Genomic DNA, 17,409 nt, shown 5'->3' on the forward strand with positions numbered 1-17,409 from the left:
ACTCTGACTTAATAATGTCTTGATATTCAAGAACATCCTTATTCTCCTTTAAGAAAGTGTTGGTTATTCTTGACCCTCTGCATTTCCATATACATTTTAGAATTAGTTTGTCAAATTGCATACTAAAACAAAACAAGCAAGCAAAAAAAAAAACCTGTTTGCGATTTTGATTGGAATTATATGGGATTATAAATTAATTTAAGGAAAACTGACATTTTAACAAAATTGAGCCTTCCAATCCATGAATATGGTGGATTCTTCCATTTATTTGTCTTCTTTAAGGTCACTCAATAACATTTTATAGTTTTCTTCACAGAAATATTGTACATTTTATATCCCTTATTCTTAAGTACTTGATTTTTTAATGCTACTATAAATGGTCTCATTTTAAAAAATTCATTTTCTAACTGTGGCTGGTATACAGAAATGCAACTGATTTTTATATTACTGTTGTATCTAGCAACAATAAAGACTAGAGTGGAAATAAATGAAACAGAGAATAGAAAAACAATAGAGAAAATCAATGAAACCAAAAGGTGGTTCTTTGAAGAAATCAACCAAAATGAAAAACCTTTAGCTAGATTGACAGAGAGAGAAAGAAAAAGAAAGAGAGAGAGAGAACTCAAATTATTAAAATCAGGAATGAAAGAAGGGGCATTACCAACCTTTCAGAAATAAAAAAGAGTATAAGGGAATACTATGAACAACTGTATGCCAACAAATTAAACAACCTAGATGAAATGGACAAATTCCTAGAAAGACACTGTTACGGATTAAATTTTGTACCCACCCCAAATTTATATGTAGAAGGCCTAACCCCCGGTACCTCAGAATGTAACCTTATTTGTAAGGAGGGTTGTTGTAGATGTCACTAGTTAAGCTGAGGTCATACATATTGGAGGAGGTGGGCCCCCAACCCCAAACCACTGGTGTCCTTATAAAAAGGAGAAACTTGGACACACACACATATGAAGATGGAAGAGCGGTCTGAGTGATGCATCTACAACAAAGGAACACCAAAGATTGCAAGCAAACCACCAGAAGCTAGGAGAGAAACATGGAACAGATTCTCCCCCACAGCCCTCAGAAGAAACCCTGCCAACATCTTAATCATGGACTTCTAGCCTCCAGAACTGTGAGAACAATGTTTCCCTTGTTTAAGCAACCCAGTTTGTGGTACTTTATTACAGGAGTCCTAAGAAACTAATGCAGACACAAACTACCAAAACGGACTTAAGAGTATACAGAAAATCCTAACAACCTATAAGAAGTGAAGACATTGAATTCTTATTATCTCTTCACTGATTTCTAGTATAATTTCATTATAGTCTAAAACATACTCTAGAACGGGGGTTGGCAAACTATTTCTGTAAAAGGTCAAACTAAATATTTTAGGCTGTGCAGGCCACATCTGGTCTCTGCTGCGTATTTTTTTTTTATTATAGCTCTTTAAATATGTTAAAATTATTCTTAGCTTACAGCCATATAAAAGTAGGCCATGGGCTGACCCTGCTCTGGAGCTGCACTATCTGGTATGGGAGCCATTATATAGCATATATGGAACACCTTCATCACTGAGGGAAGATTTACTGGACAGCACTGTCCTTGAGTATATGATTCCAACTCTCTGAAATTCTTTTGAGTCTTGCTTTATGGTCTAATACATAGTCTAAGATTCAATTTTTTATGTAAAGTAACAAAGCTTAAGGGGAAAAGTAGGATAAGGAGTAGGAGGAGAACAATCCTGTGCCAAGGGATGCATAGAATCAAGGCAGTTACCTCTGTCCATGCTTGTGAAATTAAGGCTCTGTATTTTGCTTTAAGGGGAATGAGAAGGAGCTGCATTGATTTCGATGTTTTCAAATGTCTCGTCCTGATTAAGCCCCAACTTTGAGTCCTTATAATAATAGGACTTAATAACATTTATTGAGTGATTGTAAAGTGCCAACCACTGTTCTGATTTATATTCATTGACTAATTTAATCCTCATAGCAACCATATGAAGGAGACACAACTCTCATCTCCTGTTATAGATCATCTCCTGCTCCTCTTTCAAAAGAAGCCTCTTGGGCTTCCCTGGTGGCGCAGTGGTTGAGAGTCCGCCTGCTGATGCAGGGGACACGGGTTCGTGCCCCGGTCCGGGAAGATCCCACATGCCGTGGAGCGGCTGGGCCCGTGGGCCATGGCCGCTGAGCCTGCGCGTCCGGAGCCTGTGCTCCGCAACGGGAGAGGCCACAACAGTGAGAGGCCCGCTTACCGCAAAAAAAATCTTGCTCCACTCATTGACCTCCCGCATGTCAATAAACAAAAGAAGCCTCTTTTCTAGCTCTGTTTTCTCACTACCTCCCTGTAGTGGACATCTGTTTTTTGTCAGTCCTGCACTAATTTCCTGCAGGGAATTCTTAATTCCCCTACCCTATGTTCTGCTTACAACACTCTCTTTCCTATTGGAAGTTTGTTACGTGTTGTTGAGAAGGGCTTGGCCCTATGATTCCCTCTCCAGAGGCCCATGACCCAGGCCTGGGCAACCTTATTACTCCATTACCCCAGGTCACACTGTTTGGCTCAAGAATGACCAAATGACCCAATACTTGACTAATCTTCCCCATCTTTGAATATTCAAACTCTGCTAGCTGTTCCTGGGAAATCATGAACCTTATGGACAATGCATACCTGGGGCTGCCAGTACCTTCCCCCCAACTCCCCGATTGTGAGAGCCTACACTGAGGAGCACAGGAGTAATGCAGAGACAGGAAGAGGAAGAGAAAAAAATGAGTTCCGATAATACCATTTGAACATCCAGATCCACCATACTGTTTACTTGCAGATGTTTGGTTACATGAATCAATAAATTCCTTTCTGTTTTGTTGGTTTAAACCAGGTTGAGTTGGCTTTCTAACTCATGTTCCCCAGAGCTCCAAGCATGTCCTTCTTTCTCATTTCTGAGCCTTGGTTTAGATTGCTGCCTCTCACCTTCCAAATGCTATTCACTTTTCAAGGTTCAACTTAGTAAGACTTCTATGAGGCATTCCCAAATTACTCAGGTCCACTGTCACTTCCCTTTATTCTGATACTCTAGTGGATATTATCTGTAACCACAAATTTTAGCAAGTTTTATACAGTTCTTCATGTTTATTCATCTGAACCTACAATCCAGACAAATAAAACCATTACTTAAACATGCTCCACTCCATCCCACAGTTACATCTTTATTAAACTATTTCCTCTCTCCCTTATCCACATCTCCTCAGCACCAACCTTTAAAATTCCATATCCCAACTTCTCCAAAAAGTCCTTGATCTCTGGCCTCCCGGCTAGATGTAACTCCCCATTCTCAGAATCCTATAGTATTTCATCTGACCTCTTTAATAACAATTTTTGTCTCCTGCTCGTCTAAATTATTCCCTTTAAGGGTCTGCATGTTGTTCATTTATGTGTCACACTATCTTGCACTACTATATATACTTGTATTACACAATATGTGAAATACTGAATATTTTTTAAAGAGAATAAATACTTACGAAGCCTCAAGTATAGACAGAGAATTGTGTTAGACACTACTGGCAGTAAAACTACTACCACAAAACATGGTTCTTTCCCAGAAATGCAACTATCTTATGCTCCCAAATAGACCATAAATTCAGTAAGATTACATTTACATTATACATTTCTTGTATGGCCACAAGAACACCTAACTCCAAATTAGGCACATAATAAAAATGCACTGATTTGCACTAAGGTGATAATTTTCTAGGCTGACAACATTCATCACATAACAATGATAGATCTTTAGTGTTAGGATGATGGTAACTCATTCTAATAATGAACTGTGCAGTTTTAAACAAATTCTATTTTAAGTCAAAATAACTCACAGCAATCTTTACTTTTTAAAATTAAACAATGACTTTCATAAACTAAAAATTACAACTGTATATACAATTTAATTAATTGAAACCTTTTTAACAGGCAAGTATCATTTCCAAAATGTTTTTAATATTAACAAAGAAAACACGTGACAAACAAAAACTAACCTCAGGTCCTGAATGTATAGTCAGGAAACTTTCCACAGCCGTCAATGTACCTAAAAGAGAAGGAAAATGGTAAAAGTAAAATCAAATAAAAATCTATTAACCCAGGATAAGTAATAATAAGCTATTCCTATTCACTTAGGGAACATTTTTATTAGGCCTACAGCTGATATAATCAGGAAAATCTGTGCTATAACAGTATTATTAGGTTATTGTAAACAAATTTAAGGAGCAGCTAAAGCCAGATAAATTATCAGAAAAATAGTAGTTTAGTATAAATTAACTGCTGGTACTCACAAAATCTTTTCTAGTATTCAAACTGACATTGCAAAAAATCTCTTCCAATAAGGCAACAATTTAGCTCACTGATTCTGGAAGGCCATCAGTTCTCAAAACTACATCTATGGGCTTCCCTGGTGGCGCAGTGGTTGAGAGTCCGCCTGCCGATGCAGGGGACACAGGTTCGTGACCCGGTCTGGAAAGATCCCACGTGCCGCGGAGCGGCTGGGCCCGTGAGCGATGGCTGCTGAGCCTGTGTGTCCGGAGCCTGTGCTCCGCAACGGGAGAGGCCGCAACAGTGAGAGGCCCGCGTACAGCAAAACAAACAAACAAACAAAAAAAACTACATCTATGGGAATTATTCTATTTTCCAATATGAAAGCTTTCAAGAAGACTCATTAGTAGTGACTTAAAATGAATATACAGAAACCCTACCAAAATGGGCCTTTGTGATGGCTTATTAAATACTTAAAGTAAGGCTATTTAAATGAAATAAAAATATAATGAGTAAAAACAAAGTAGAAAACCAAGGCCAGAAAAAAAGGGGAGAAATCAATTATATTAACCATGAGGACTAATACATACGTATAGTGGTTAAGTATTTAATTAATCTTTGAGCTTATCAAGAGCAGTAAGACAAAAGAAAAACATAATGGGCTAGCTAATTCTCAAAATCTGATAAAATATACCAATTTGTTAAGAGACAGTATTCCTAGTTTTAATTCCAAAAGAAAATTAAAGCATGGGGCCTTAGAAAGTTGACAATGAGCAAGGTAACAAGTAACCACACCATCTACAATGATGTTACAGCAGAAAAGAACTAAAGCCACATAAATATCACTTATCTAACACTGTCAAAAACCAAGAATAGATCATTAAATTCTAACTCACTGGAGAGGATTCTGAGAGTTGTTAAGAGAAAGTGGCCTGGATACATGGCTCTTTGATCTAACCCTGTGCACAGAAAGAACATGTATCACCTAAGGCAGTATGTAATGAAATGTGAGCCACCTGAATCAACAATTAGCTGGGGGATTTGTTAAATGCTGACTCCTAGGTTTCAGTGTCTGAAAAAAAGTTCTAAAATAAATCTTAAAGTAATATTTCTCCCTTAAAAATAAAAAAGGACCTATTCAAAATAACAACTATTAAATATTTAAGAATAACCTCAATAAGAAACATGTAGACCACCATAAAAATACTCTAAACTTTTTCAGTAAATGGAGATTGTTTTAGTAAGTTTTTTAATAAATGGAAATATACCAGATCCATGGGTTGAAGACTAAATAAATATTTTAAAGATGTTCAATTCATGCCCTTCTCTTTTTTGGGAATGGTTCCAGCGTTTCATCATTAAGTATGATGTTGCCTACTGCTTTCTGACATTCACTGTGTTAAGAAAGTATTCTATTCCTCAATTTCTAAAATCTAAAATCAATAAATGGCAGGCATGCGTATACCTTTGTTGAGCTTTGGTCTCAGAGTTACCGTTCTAATATAAACTGGAACACTTTCCATAATTTTAAGCTCTAGAATGGTTTATATAGAACTGGACTTATTTGCCTCAGGTCATTTTTATAAAGGGCATTTTTTATGTATGTATAACATTCCACTGTTTTACTATAACAGTGATTTTTTTCCATTCTTATTGTCTCCATTTTATAAATGAGCTAAAAAAGATGTCAAAAAGCTTGTTCAATACTTTCTAGCTTTGTTCGTTAAAAAAAATTAAAACTTTACAATTATAGTATGTGTATAAATTATACTTTAAGATGTATTAATTCCTAAACAAAGCAAGTTTGAATTTATAATGCCTGCCAAAAATTTTTTCCAGAAATTTTATAGCTATAACCACAACTAAATTCTAATGGAGAATTCCTTCCTTTAGAACACTTATAGTATTATCCATACCTCAAAAAACAATAGTGTCAATATCATTTTCTAACAAGTACAGCTATATTAAAAACAAAGTATGTGTTTTAATACTACCCATTAATAGTTGTTTCTTTTCTCAAGAAGATTTTAGTTCACCACAATTACAAACATGAAACACCTCTATTTTAAATTCCATTATTGCTTCTTGATGAATAATTACCATTCATTTTATTTCTGGTATATATTACTCCCAGATCTGCTGGAATGGAGTCAAAGCCACTGCTTCCAATGATATAAGCCCCTTTTTCTGCAGCTTTCTCATGATACTTCCAATACATTAGTTCCAGAAACTAAAGATTCAAGACAAAAGATCTGAATCAGAGCTACGGAGAAACATCTAGACCAAAATTAAATGATTTACCTTTAAAAACAAAGCAATTAAACTGTGAAAATGCTAACCAAGATGGCTCTGCAGCAAAATATTAACTGCCAAATAGCTGGCACTTACTCAGCAAACATACCTACTATGTTCCAGGTGGTGTGAGAGGTATGCAGATCTGACTTAATTCATTTTTTAGAATGACTTTTAAATGCAAAAGCAATACCTATTATGAAAAATTAATATAGAAAAATACAAAGAAAACAAAAAAAAGTTACCGCGAATCACATCTTCCAGATGAACATCATTACAAACATATATCTGTGCACATATGTAAGTAGAAAGAGTGGTATGGAAAGGAGGGAACGCAAGAACGGGATAATGTCTGTTCAAATTCTTTGCCTGTTTTTTTTAAAAAACAGTTCTAGATTTACAGAAAAAAACTGAGTACTAGAGAGTTCCTAGGTACTCCACACTCAGTTAACCTTATCATTACATCTTTTACATTAACATTTATTATAATTAATGAACCAATACTGACACATTATTACTAACTAAAGTCCCTATTTTGTTCAGGTTTCCTCAGTTTTTATCTAATGTCCTTCTTCTGTCCAGGATCCCATTCAGGATACCATACTACATTTAGTTGTCATGTCTCCTTAGGCTCCGCTGGCTGTGATGGTTTCTCAGACTTTCCTGGGTTTTGATGACCTTTACAGCAGTGGTCAGGTACTTTGTAGAATGCCCCTCTATTGGAAATTGTCGCATGATTTTCTCATGACTACACTAGAGTTACAGGTTTTGGGGAGGAAGACGGGGTAAAGTTCCATTTCCTGATGTCATATCAAGAGTACATACTATCTCACAGACACAGAAAATAAACTTATGGTTACCAAAGTGGGAGGGAGGGAGAGATGGATAAATTAGGAGTATGGGATTAAAAGATACACGCCACTATGTATAAAATAGATAAACAACAAGGATTTACTGTACAGCACAGGGAACTATATTCAGTATCTTGTAATACCCTATAATGGAAAAAGATCTGAAAATATATATACATATAGCTGAAACACTTTGCTGTACATCTGAAACTAACACAATATTGTAAATCATTTAAAAAAAGAAGAGTACATACTATCAACATAATTTCTCACTGGTGATGTTGACCCTGAACACCTGGCTGAGGCGGCATTTGTCTGGTGTCTCCACTGTAAAGTTCTTCTCCCCACCCCGCCCTGCCGCTTCCATACTGTACTCACTGGAAGGCAGTGACTGTGCAGCCCACACATAAAGAGGGAGGAGTGAAGCTCCCCCTCCTCAAGGGCACAGTAGTTATGTGAATTATGTGGAATTCTGCACAGGTGATTTGCCTCTTTTCTTCCCTTTGCCCATTTTAAATTTGTATTTAAATTTGTATTTTTGACTTATATATATTCCGGCTCATTACTAGGTTTTGATGCCACGTTCATGGTACTTTATAAGATAACTTAGCAGCTTTCCACCATTTTCTCTGCTCTAGAATATTTTAAATAAGATAGGAATAGTTTCTTTTACATTCATATTTCCTACCTCTTCTTTTATCAGTCTTGGTAATTTACACTTTCTTAACACTTTCCAATATACATCGCCAACTGATAAGCTCTAAGTATGTATATACCAGCACACTGATGATGGTACTCAGCAGAGACTATAGGGACATATGAGGTTACAGTTATAAAGGAGCTAGTGTAGCTCAGTGCTTATTAACACTCCACTTCCTGCAGTGTTAATTCAGGTAAACCTCAATGCAAGTCCTAGTTTTTCTACTTAATGGTTGCATGACTCTGAGCAAGTTTTATTTTAATTAATTCTGTTTACAGCATGCAGTAGCAATAAAAATCAACACATCCTATACACAAAGGCCATGGAAGAAATCAGGATGTAGGGAAGAAAAATTCAAGAAAACTGAAGCTAAGACCTTACCATCATGCTCTCCTTCAAGCTTTCAATGAAATACCATCTCTAAATGCTACAGAGTCATCACCTTCTAAAATCTGTCTGCAAAATTACACTAAATATTTTTCACTTTAACAGAAAGTTGTATTGTTAATTTTGTTCCTTCTTTTCCATTTTACATACCTGAGGTTCTCCACAGATGTCAATACAGCTAGTTCCATTTTCAACACATGCTTTTACTACAGGTTCTCCATAAAATCGGTACTGGGAGAATAAAGAAAACCAACAGTTTACTCTTACTTAGCAAGCTTAAATGAAGGAATACCACTGAGTGTTGGAAGTACAGTCTTCACTATTAAGAAATCAAATATTAATAAAGTAGCCTAATGAGAAAATGAGAAAATAATGTAACTGCAATTTACTGACTCTCACAGTGTAAATAAAAGCATGATGGAATTACCTCTAACTGAAGACAAAGTCCAAAGTTTTATAAAAGAAGTGACTAATTTGAGTTGAATTCTGAAGAACAGTAAGGATTTGCCAGGAAAAAGAAAATCCAAATAATGGAAACATTATATGTAAAAGTGTAAAAAAGGGTGATGCTCAGGATACCTGAAGCACAGAGTAGTGGAGAGGGAAGTGGTAAGAGATGAGTCTGGAAAGAAACACTTGGGCCAGATCAGGAACGACCCTGAGTGCCATGTTATCAAGACTGAACTTTATCTTTTCTGCATTGCTGAGCCTTCCTAGAGTATTTTAAACAGGACAGTGGTGGAACGTTTATAACACAGACATATCACTCTGGCTGTGGTATTGGAAAACAAAACTCACGGCAGGTAAGAAATGAAGGACAAAACTAAGGAAGCGGAAGGATATACTAAGAGTGAGATATACTTAAAAGACAGAAATGACTGCACTTCCTGATTAGCTGGACATGGGGACCAACAACTAATGGCGGTATTAGCAAAATAAAGAAAGGACAAAGACGGTTGGAGGGGATAAGTTTAATATTGTACAAAGTAGCTATTCTGAGCCTGTATGATTTTGGATCTCCCAAACTATTTGTTGCTCAAACTCAAGGAATTAAAATTAAAAAAATTTTATATAACAGTTAATACATCAGAGTCAGTCCCATTTCAAAGGAAGCATGACGAATTTTCCCTTTGTGAGGGAAGGGTAAGCGGAAGCATAAACTCCTCTGCTCCTCTCATTCCTCACAGCAAAAGATAGAGAAAGGAGATGGTCTGCTTCTTCTAGCCTTCAAGAAACAGGTAAACGGACACTTAAAAGAAAAGACAGAGCACTACAGGGATTGCCCTTTTCAAGTGGGTCACTTAGGCTCCTCTCTACCTGACTCCACAGCCTCATCTCCACATCCTCCTCCCCCTTCTTAAAAACAGCAAATGACACTGGAATTACAGGACTAGAAAAGTGTGTTTAAGTTCTAGTTCATCCCTGCTATTCATCAACCATGCAAAATTACTGAAAGCACTTAACTTCTGAGGCAACGTAGTACAACAGAACAAACAAGGGCTTTCAAGGCAGCAGGACCCAAGTTCACATTCTAAATCCATCATCTACTAAATTGTATGAATTTATTTACAAATGACATATATGGACTACTATACTAATAAAATATACACTTTAAACATATATAAAATGGATATAGAGTTGAAATTAAAATGAGTACAAGTCAAAGCTCTATTTTCTTTCTGTACCCAATGGATCATCTTGGGTAATTTTTACACATATCCATTTGAAACTCACTTAGCAATTTCCTTGGCCTCCTGGTTATTTTACCCCCGCATACCTCAAGTTGTCCCGTAGTTCACCTGGGTCAGAATCAGCTGGGTCGCTCGTTAAACATGCTGGTTACTCAGTCCCACCCCAACTCCCTCCAGTAATAAGTTTTCTGGGGTAGACTGCAGTAACCTGCATTTTAAATGAGCCTCGCTGGTGACTCTTACGTACGTTAGAGGTGGAGAATCACCTCCCTAGACATTCTCCCTGGAAAATCTCACCAACTTTCTGGATTTCTACTACAACATGTATACAGATGACGTCCAACTCCTATCTCCAGAGCTGCTCACTGATGAGGCTGCCTCATCTGTGGCTTCTTTTATAAACTTCAGGACCCACAAGAGCTCAGGACATGGGGCAAAATAAATTTCACTTTGGCTTCTTTTCCTCTCCTCTATTTCCTCTTCACCCTGACTTCCTCACTTGCTTAAGAAAATAATTCCACTATATAGTACGCATTTCCTGTCTTAATTCAAAAATATCTAGCAGACACCTCAGTTTCAACACATCCAAAATCAGATTCATCATCTTTCTCTCAACAGCAGTTTTTCCCCCTCCACTTCCTAGCACAGGAGACAATAAAGAATAATGCTTAAAAGTACTGATTCAGTCATTTTCTGTATATTTTGACATAATACTTGTTTACATATGCCTGACTAGTTTTACAGCTATCATTTAGCTCTCATTAAAGAGACCCTCACAAAATAGAGAAATGGGTAAAAAAAATACCTTCAAAGAAACAAATTATGACACCAAAACTGGTAAACTGGAGTCTACCCCTGGGAGTATAATCCATATTACAAAGTGAAAACGACCTTCCAAGTAGAGCTTAGGAAGGAGCATGTTTTGGGGTCAAAAAGCTAGAGATGCCTATAAACCATCCAACTGGGAACACTGAGAAGGTAATTCGATCCACCAGTCTGGAGTTTAAGGGGTAGTTCCTCAGTGGAAATAAATTAATGTAGGCATCATCAGGAAACAGATGGTATTGAAAGCCATGGCTTTCAATTCTTTCTGACTACAACCCACCCTAAGAAATTCATTTCACATAGTAGCTCCACACACAAATATATCTGACACAAAAGCTTCATGAACCAGTACGTACCTGTATTACGTGTAATTCACCCTATTTTCTATTTCAGTCTATCTGATTTTTCTTTTCAATGACTCGTCTTAACCTACTGAACTGGTTTCACAAAGTTTAAAAAGTACTGGCCCAGTTACAGTTTCTGTTTGGGATGGTGAAAACGTTCTGGAAATAAAGAGGTGACAGTTATATAAGATTGTGAATGTACTTAATGTCATTGAAGTGTATACTTAAAAATGGTTAAAATGCTAAATTTTATGTTATGTATATTTTACCACAATAATAATAATATTAAAAAATGGTCCAGGGAATATAAACAGAAAAGAGTTTCTAAGGCTTAAGCTCTGAGACCTCTGGCATTCACAGGAGGATAAAAAGATCCAGCAGAGGAGACTGAGACAAAGTTGGTAGAGAAAAAGAAAACTAGGAGAGGGCAAGAATTCAGATACCAACTGAAGAAAGGAAAAAGTGATCGACTGTCACAAATGCTGAGAGGTCTGATTAAGATGAGGACGGAGAACTGATAATTGGGTTTGACAGGACGGGGATGCTGGCAGAGTAGTTTCATTTAAGGATAAAAGCCTGACAAGACTAGACAGAGGAGGAGGTGAGGGAGTGGAGACAGTAAGTAAGGCAAACTCTTTCAAGTTTTGCTAAAAAGGGGCACAGAAAAATGGGAGTAGTTAGAAGAGCATGCAGAATTCAGAGAAGTTCTTCTTTAAATGGGAGATATAATCCCATACTTGTATGTTGAGATAAATAATCCAATCAAGAGGCAAAATTTGATGAGAATAAGAATATGTGTAACTGTAAACCTGTAAATATAAAGTCTTTGAATACCGTGTCCATGAGAAGCAGGGGTAGTTTTTCCCTGTAAAAGGAGATAAGGCAGAGTCAGGATACAATGCAGATAGGAAGATCTGGTGGTATAAATTCTCTTCTGACAGCCTGTATGTTCATAGTTTAAAAAAAAAAAAAAAGGAAAGAAAGAAAGGAAGGGAGGGAGGGAGAAAGGAAAGAAGGAAGGAAGGAAGAAAATCACGAGGTAAGAGTGAGGAAAAAGGAAGAAAGAGGTGGGATGCTAAAAGTATGAGAAAAAAGAAGTTATAAAACTGCTGCTTCAGTGAGTAGGAGAGAAAACAGCCTAGGAAAATAGATTAGAATTGCTGGAGGTACTGAGGCTGCATGTGAGGTTGGTAACCACATATTTAAAGTGGGACTAGTCAGCATCGGGATGCATTTTTCTCCAGCCAGACTGGGTTATACATGTTCAGGTAGAGTAAGCAGCGAGCTGGAATAACCAGGGCTGGGGTTTCTCCAGAGTACTTCGGAGGGAGGGACAAGCTGGCTGAGGATGTATATAAGACAGTGATTCAAGCAACGAACCACAGACCACATTCTAAACTAGTTAATGAAATAAACTGAAATAAACAATAGAAATACATTTCATTTGGTGACAATCAAAAACCTTTCTGGTTTCATTTGATGAAATTATCAACAATTTTCTAGATGCTTAGTTTTCAAATGTTTTAACAATTGAGAAAGCTTCCTCAGATCCATAAATGTCACCAACATTCACCCTGTTACACAGACCACAAGTGTCTCTTTCACATCCAGTCCAATAGCAGCAAGAGGTTCTCCTTTCAAAATATCCGCTTTCAACCACTTCTCACCACCTCTAACACTCCTACCCTGTGATTGGCTTGCTTGGCCCATTCCACTGTTGGTTCCCTACCATCTATTTTTCCTCTCAGAAGCCAAAGAACTTCAAATACGTAAATCAAATCATGCCCTTGTTTTTAACCATTCAATGGCTCTTTCATATTTAGAAGGAAACCCAAACCCTGATCTTGACCTTGCAGACCTAACCACCTAGTTCCTAGGTACCTCTCCAATCTAACTCCCCACCTCTCTGCCCTGCTCACGCTCAACCACGCTGGCCTCTCTCACATACCTCAGTCAGGCCAAGCACATGCTCATCTCAGGACCTTTGGATTTGCTCTTTCCTGGAACACCCTCTCCTCAAATACTCAGAGGATTTACTCCCTCACTGCATTCAGGTCCCTGTGCAAATTTCAGTTCCTCACAGAGACCTTCCCTGACCATCCATCTAATAGAGACTGGTGTGCCAATCTTTTTATCTCCCTTCCCTGTTTTATTTTTCTTCAAAGCACCTGTCACTTACTATTATAACATTATTTTTCTGTCTCCCCACTGGACTGTAAGCTCCATGACGGGTTTTCTGTTTTATTCATCATTATGTCCGTAGACTAGTTCAGTGTACATATAATAAACACTCAATAAACATTTATTGAATAAATGAATGAATCTTTTTTTAATATCTTTCTTTGTACATGCACTAACATATGTACTGGTACAGTAATACAGAATGTAATTTAAAAACAAATAAAAAGTAAATTATGGGTACATGCTCAACCTTTTTTAGTTAAGGGACATGCAGCACAAAAAAAAGTTTGGCAATTATAGTTGTAACCACTAAATAAACCAGCACACATTCCTGGAGTCTAGTGTCACTCTCTCTCTCAGGAGACTTTGGTCATATCCATTTGCTTCTCATGAGAAGTAAAAACTCCCCATATGGGGTTAAGGCCCTGAATCAATTCTTCTGTCCCCTGCCCTTATGTTTCTCTGTAATATAAAATACCAGATTCTGCTAGAAATGAATAGATTGTTTGTTCTGATTCAGAGAAGGGCAGATTACTTACTGGTCCTACACAGTTGAGGACAACTGTTGCCTGTTTAGCCATTTCATCAAGTGAGGCTGGATTAGTGATATCACAAATTATTATTCCAACTTCAGATGACAGTGTCGGCCTTCCTAAAATAAGAAATAAATTGTTTTAAGCAAATCCCGATACAGTATTAGATCACCCAGCCCTTCTTTTCATAATAACCACTGACGGCAAATTTACTAAATATACTAAAAGCTAATTCTCCCTCTCAAACAAAAGATAAAACTGTTTTTAACCAGGTAATTAAAAATACGGAAAAGACTATGAGGAAAATGGAGTTAAAACCAAGAGTTAATAAAACACATTACTAACCTTTAAAAGAAAATCTAAGATAAGGAATGCGTAAATGATAACTCTATGCAAAATGCCAATTTTACAAGTTTTCAGATAGAAGACGATTTCCCTGACCTCCTCTCCAGGAAAAATTATACTATTATACTATAAAAGCAGTTTCTCATCAACGATTAAACAACTACATATGATAAAATTATGAGGAGGGGAGTTAACATCAACATAATGAAACAAAAGAGGACTGAAGTAAAAAACAGTCTAGCGAAGAACACTCAAGTTCATAATAAGGAAATAACTGGAATAAACTGAATCAATAGGGTAACGCAGGTTTCATGGCTCAAGGTGTATTTCCTGCAATAACCTGATCTGGGCACTACAAATGGTAGGCAACTAGGCTATACCTGTACAGTCTTGTTGAACAGAAAAGAAGAAAGGGAAGCATAGATTTTAGTCGTGGAAGTATTTCTCTTGGAAAAGTAAAGAAAGACCAAAAAGCTTTTTGGTCGAGATTCTGTACTTGGGAGTGGCAGCAGGAGAGCTGTAGGAGAGTCCAGCCTACATGGTATCTTCTGTACCAACCACAAACAAAACAGGTTCCATAAACAGGGCTCTGTGTGGAATTATGTGAGATGAAGGTGAAGGTGAAGAACAAAGTATGCCCGAAACTCTAATAGGTTCTATCTGTCTGTATGACAGGGCAGTAGGGTGGAAAACTGACAGCCAAAGTTAAAGGCGACTGACTCCTAACTTAGATGTTCTCACCACGGGGAACATCGGTAGGGTCTCTGCGTGTGTGTGTGTGTCTCTCTCCGCCACATCTGTATCTCCAGCATTTACACTAGCACCTGACATTAAAAAGACCACTCAATAAAAACAGGCTGAATGAATGCCGAAAGAGTAAGTAAACTGCCGAAACAAAAACACCAAGAAAACTTTCTGGATGAAGAGTGCGACTGCTGGAGAATGCTTACAAGTAAAAATTAAATTGAAAAGTAAAGCCACAGCAACGTTCTCCGTAAAACTCCTAAGCTTCCTCTCCCATCTCCAAAACACAAGGCAAAGGGAGAACACAAGGCAAAGGGAGAGCACAAACCATCCTGAAGAAACCAGTGCTCTACTTTTGTACCCGATCAAACATCAAGAGACTTCCAGGCCCACCAGGTTACCCCCCGCTCTAGAAGGGGACGGAGCAGAAAAAAGAAAAACTAAGTTCCTATTTCGCCAGTGGGGATTCCCTAACTATGGGAGAAATTCAAGGGGGGGATGTCTCTCTCTCTCTCTCTTTTGTTTATAGAACGGAACGAAGCTCTGACGTTATCAGGAGCCCCGTGCTCCTCCTCCTGGCCGCTAACAGGGTTGGGGAGCTCGAGGGGCACCCAGGGAGAGAACCTCTCATTTCAGGCGACTGAAACCCCTCAGCCGGGAGAAGGGGGCTTGGGGATGAGAGCCGCGGCGGTGGGGCCGAGACCGGGGTCCCGGGGCCCCGTCCCAGTCGCCCCCTTTACCCAGTTTCATGGCAGCCCTCTCCAGGACTCGCTGCAGCTTCTCCCGAGAACGGCCCGCCACAGCCCAGGGCAGGCGGGAGCTCCGCTCCGGGGACATCTGCTCCCGGGCCACCTCCTCGGTCACGAACTGGCCGGTAAAGCCAGAGGCGCCGAACACCACCAGGTGGAAAGGCCTCTGCTGGGTCGCCATTACGAGCCCACGGCGATGCAAGGACCAGGATGGGCTGAGTCCACGGCGCCTGCGCCTCAAGCAGCGACCCCAGGACCCGGCGCAGCAACCGCCTCCTCCGCGGCCGCTGCGGTCTCCGCTGCCTGCGCGCCGCGTTCCCGAAGGCCCGCGCGCACCGCTGCGCCAAGGCCCCGCCCACACCTCCTTTTGCCGGGGACGCCAGTACGCCTCCTCCTTCTCCTCTGGGGTGGGTCTGGCGTTGCTGCTGCTGGTTGCCCTGGCTCGCGAGGCCTGTGTGCTTGCGGGGCTGGCGGCAGCAGGCGGCGACCCATCCTCCGCCCCGTTGTGGGCCCTGCATAGCTCTGAGTGCCCCAGGCGTCGTATCTTTTCGCTCTCCCGAAGGTTGTAGGGAGCTACGCAAAGAGAGAGCTCACGAAAACCTTCTGACGGCTGAGAGCACTTCCCGCGCCGAACCCCCCCGTTTTTTTTTTTTATTTTCGAAGCACGTTGTCCAAGGGGGTGTCTGCGGAGCCAGGTGTAGGGTGGACGCTGAGTCTGGGGTCCGCCTTCTGTCGTAGGCCCCGCCTCCACCGCCTCGGTGTCTTTCACCTCCGGGACCCCCTTGGTGATGCGGCACACAGTTAATGGTGAACCTCTGCCGGAAAGAAACTCCCAGAATTGTCGTGCCTATTGAGCTGTGAGGTAAAGGTGAATGGTGGTTCAGGACGTCCTCGAAATGCAGAAGAAATCAAAAGTTTCTTGAGCAGTCGTTATTTATATAGTCAAAAACGTTTTAATATAAATAAACGAATAAGTGAATACATAAATAAATGGGGGAGAAGAGACACATCTCCCAGTACAGAGGCATTCCAAATAATTTGTCATTACGACCTTCTCCAGGAGAAGAGTTTAACTCCCTCCCCTTTGAATATAGGCTTTGCTTAGTGACATAGTTTAAAGAGAAGAATGTGGAAAGGGGGAGGAGGGGTGGGAAAGAGAAACCAGGTAAAAATTACCCTGGCCAAATGATCAAGGTTAACATCATCAATGCATCATGTTGATAGCACACATCCCTAATATGATGTGATAAGGATGATAGATACTTCATCTCTGTCGGGTTCCTGCCCCAAACCCATAACCTCATTCTAACCATGTTGAATATTCTAGAAGATGCCTGCCCAACACTCCCCCAAATGTCAAAGTCATGAAAAAACGGGTGGTAGGAGAAACTGTCAGTAACTAAAGGAGCCTAAAGGGACATGATGACTAAATGTAATGTGGTATCCTGGATGGGACCCTGGAACA

General features: G+C 39.3%; 1 protein-coding gene across 1 annotated transcript in view; it reads right to left on the reverse strand.

The window, feature by feature from the left end:
• The window catches only part of SCCPDH (saccharopine dehydrogenase (putative)), a 39,717-nt gene extending 23,462 nt beyond the window's left edge, over nucleotides 1-16,255 (reverse strand). Inside the window, exons 1-5 of the mRNA XM_082834668.1 lie at nucleotides 15,936-16,255; nucleotides 14,113-14,225; nucleotides 8,683-8,763; nucleotides 6,403-6,532; nucleotides 4,032-4,081 (exon numbers count right to left, since the gene is read on the reverse strand). Of these exons, the coding sequence (XP_082690794.1) occupies nucleotides 4,032-4,081; nucleotides 6,403-6,532; nucleotides 8,683-8,763; nucleotides 14,113-14,225; nucleotides 15,936-16,125 (564 nt within the window). The 5' untranslated portion in view covers nucleotides 16,126-16,255. The remainder of the gene's footprint in view (nucleotides 1-4,031; nucleotides 4,082-6,402; nucleotides 6,533-8,682; nucleotides 8,764-14,112; nucleotides 14,226-15,935) is intronic.
• Nucleotides 16,256-17,409: the final 1,154 nt, after the last annotated feature.

This window comes from Leucopleurus acutus, assembly GCF_964270905.1.
Source record: "Leucopleurus acutus genome assembly, chromosome: 2".
Lineage (NCBI taxonomy): Eukaryota > Metazoa > Chordata > Mammalia > Artiodactyla > Delphinidae > Leucopleurus > Leucopleurus acutus.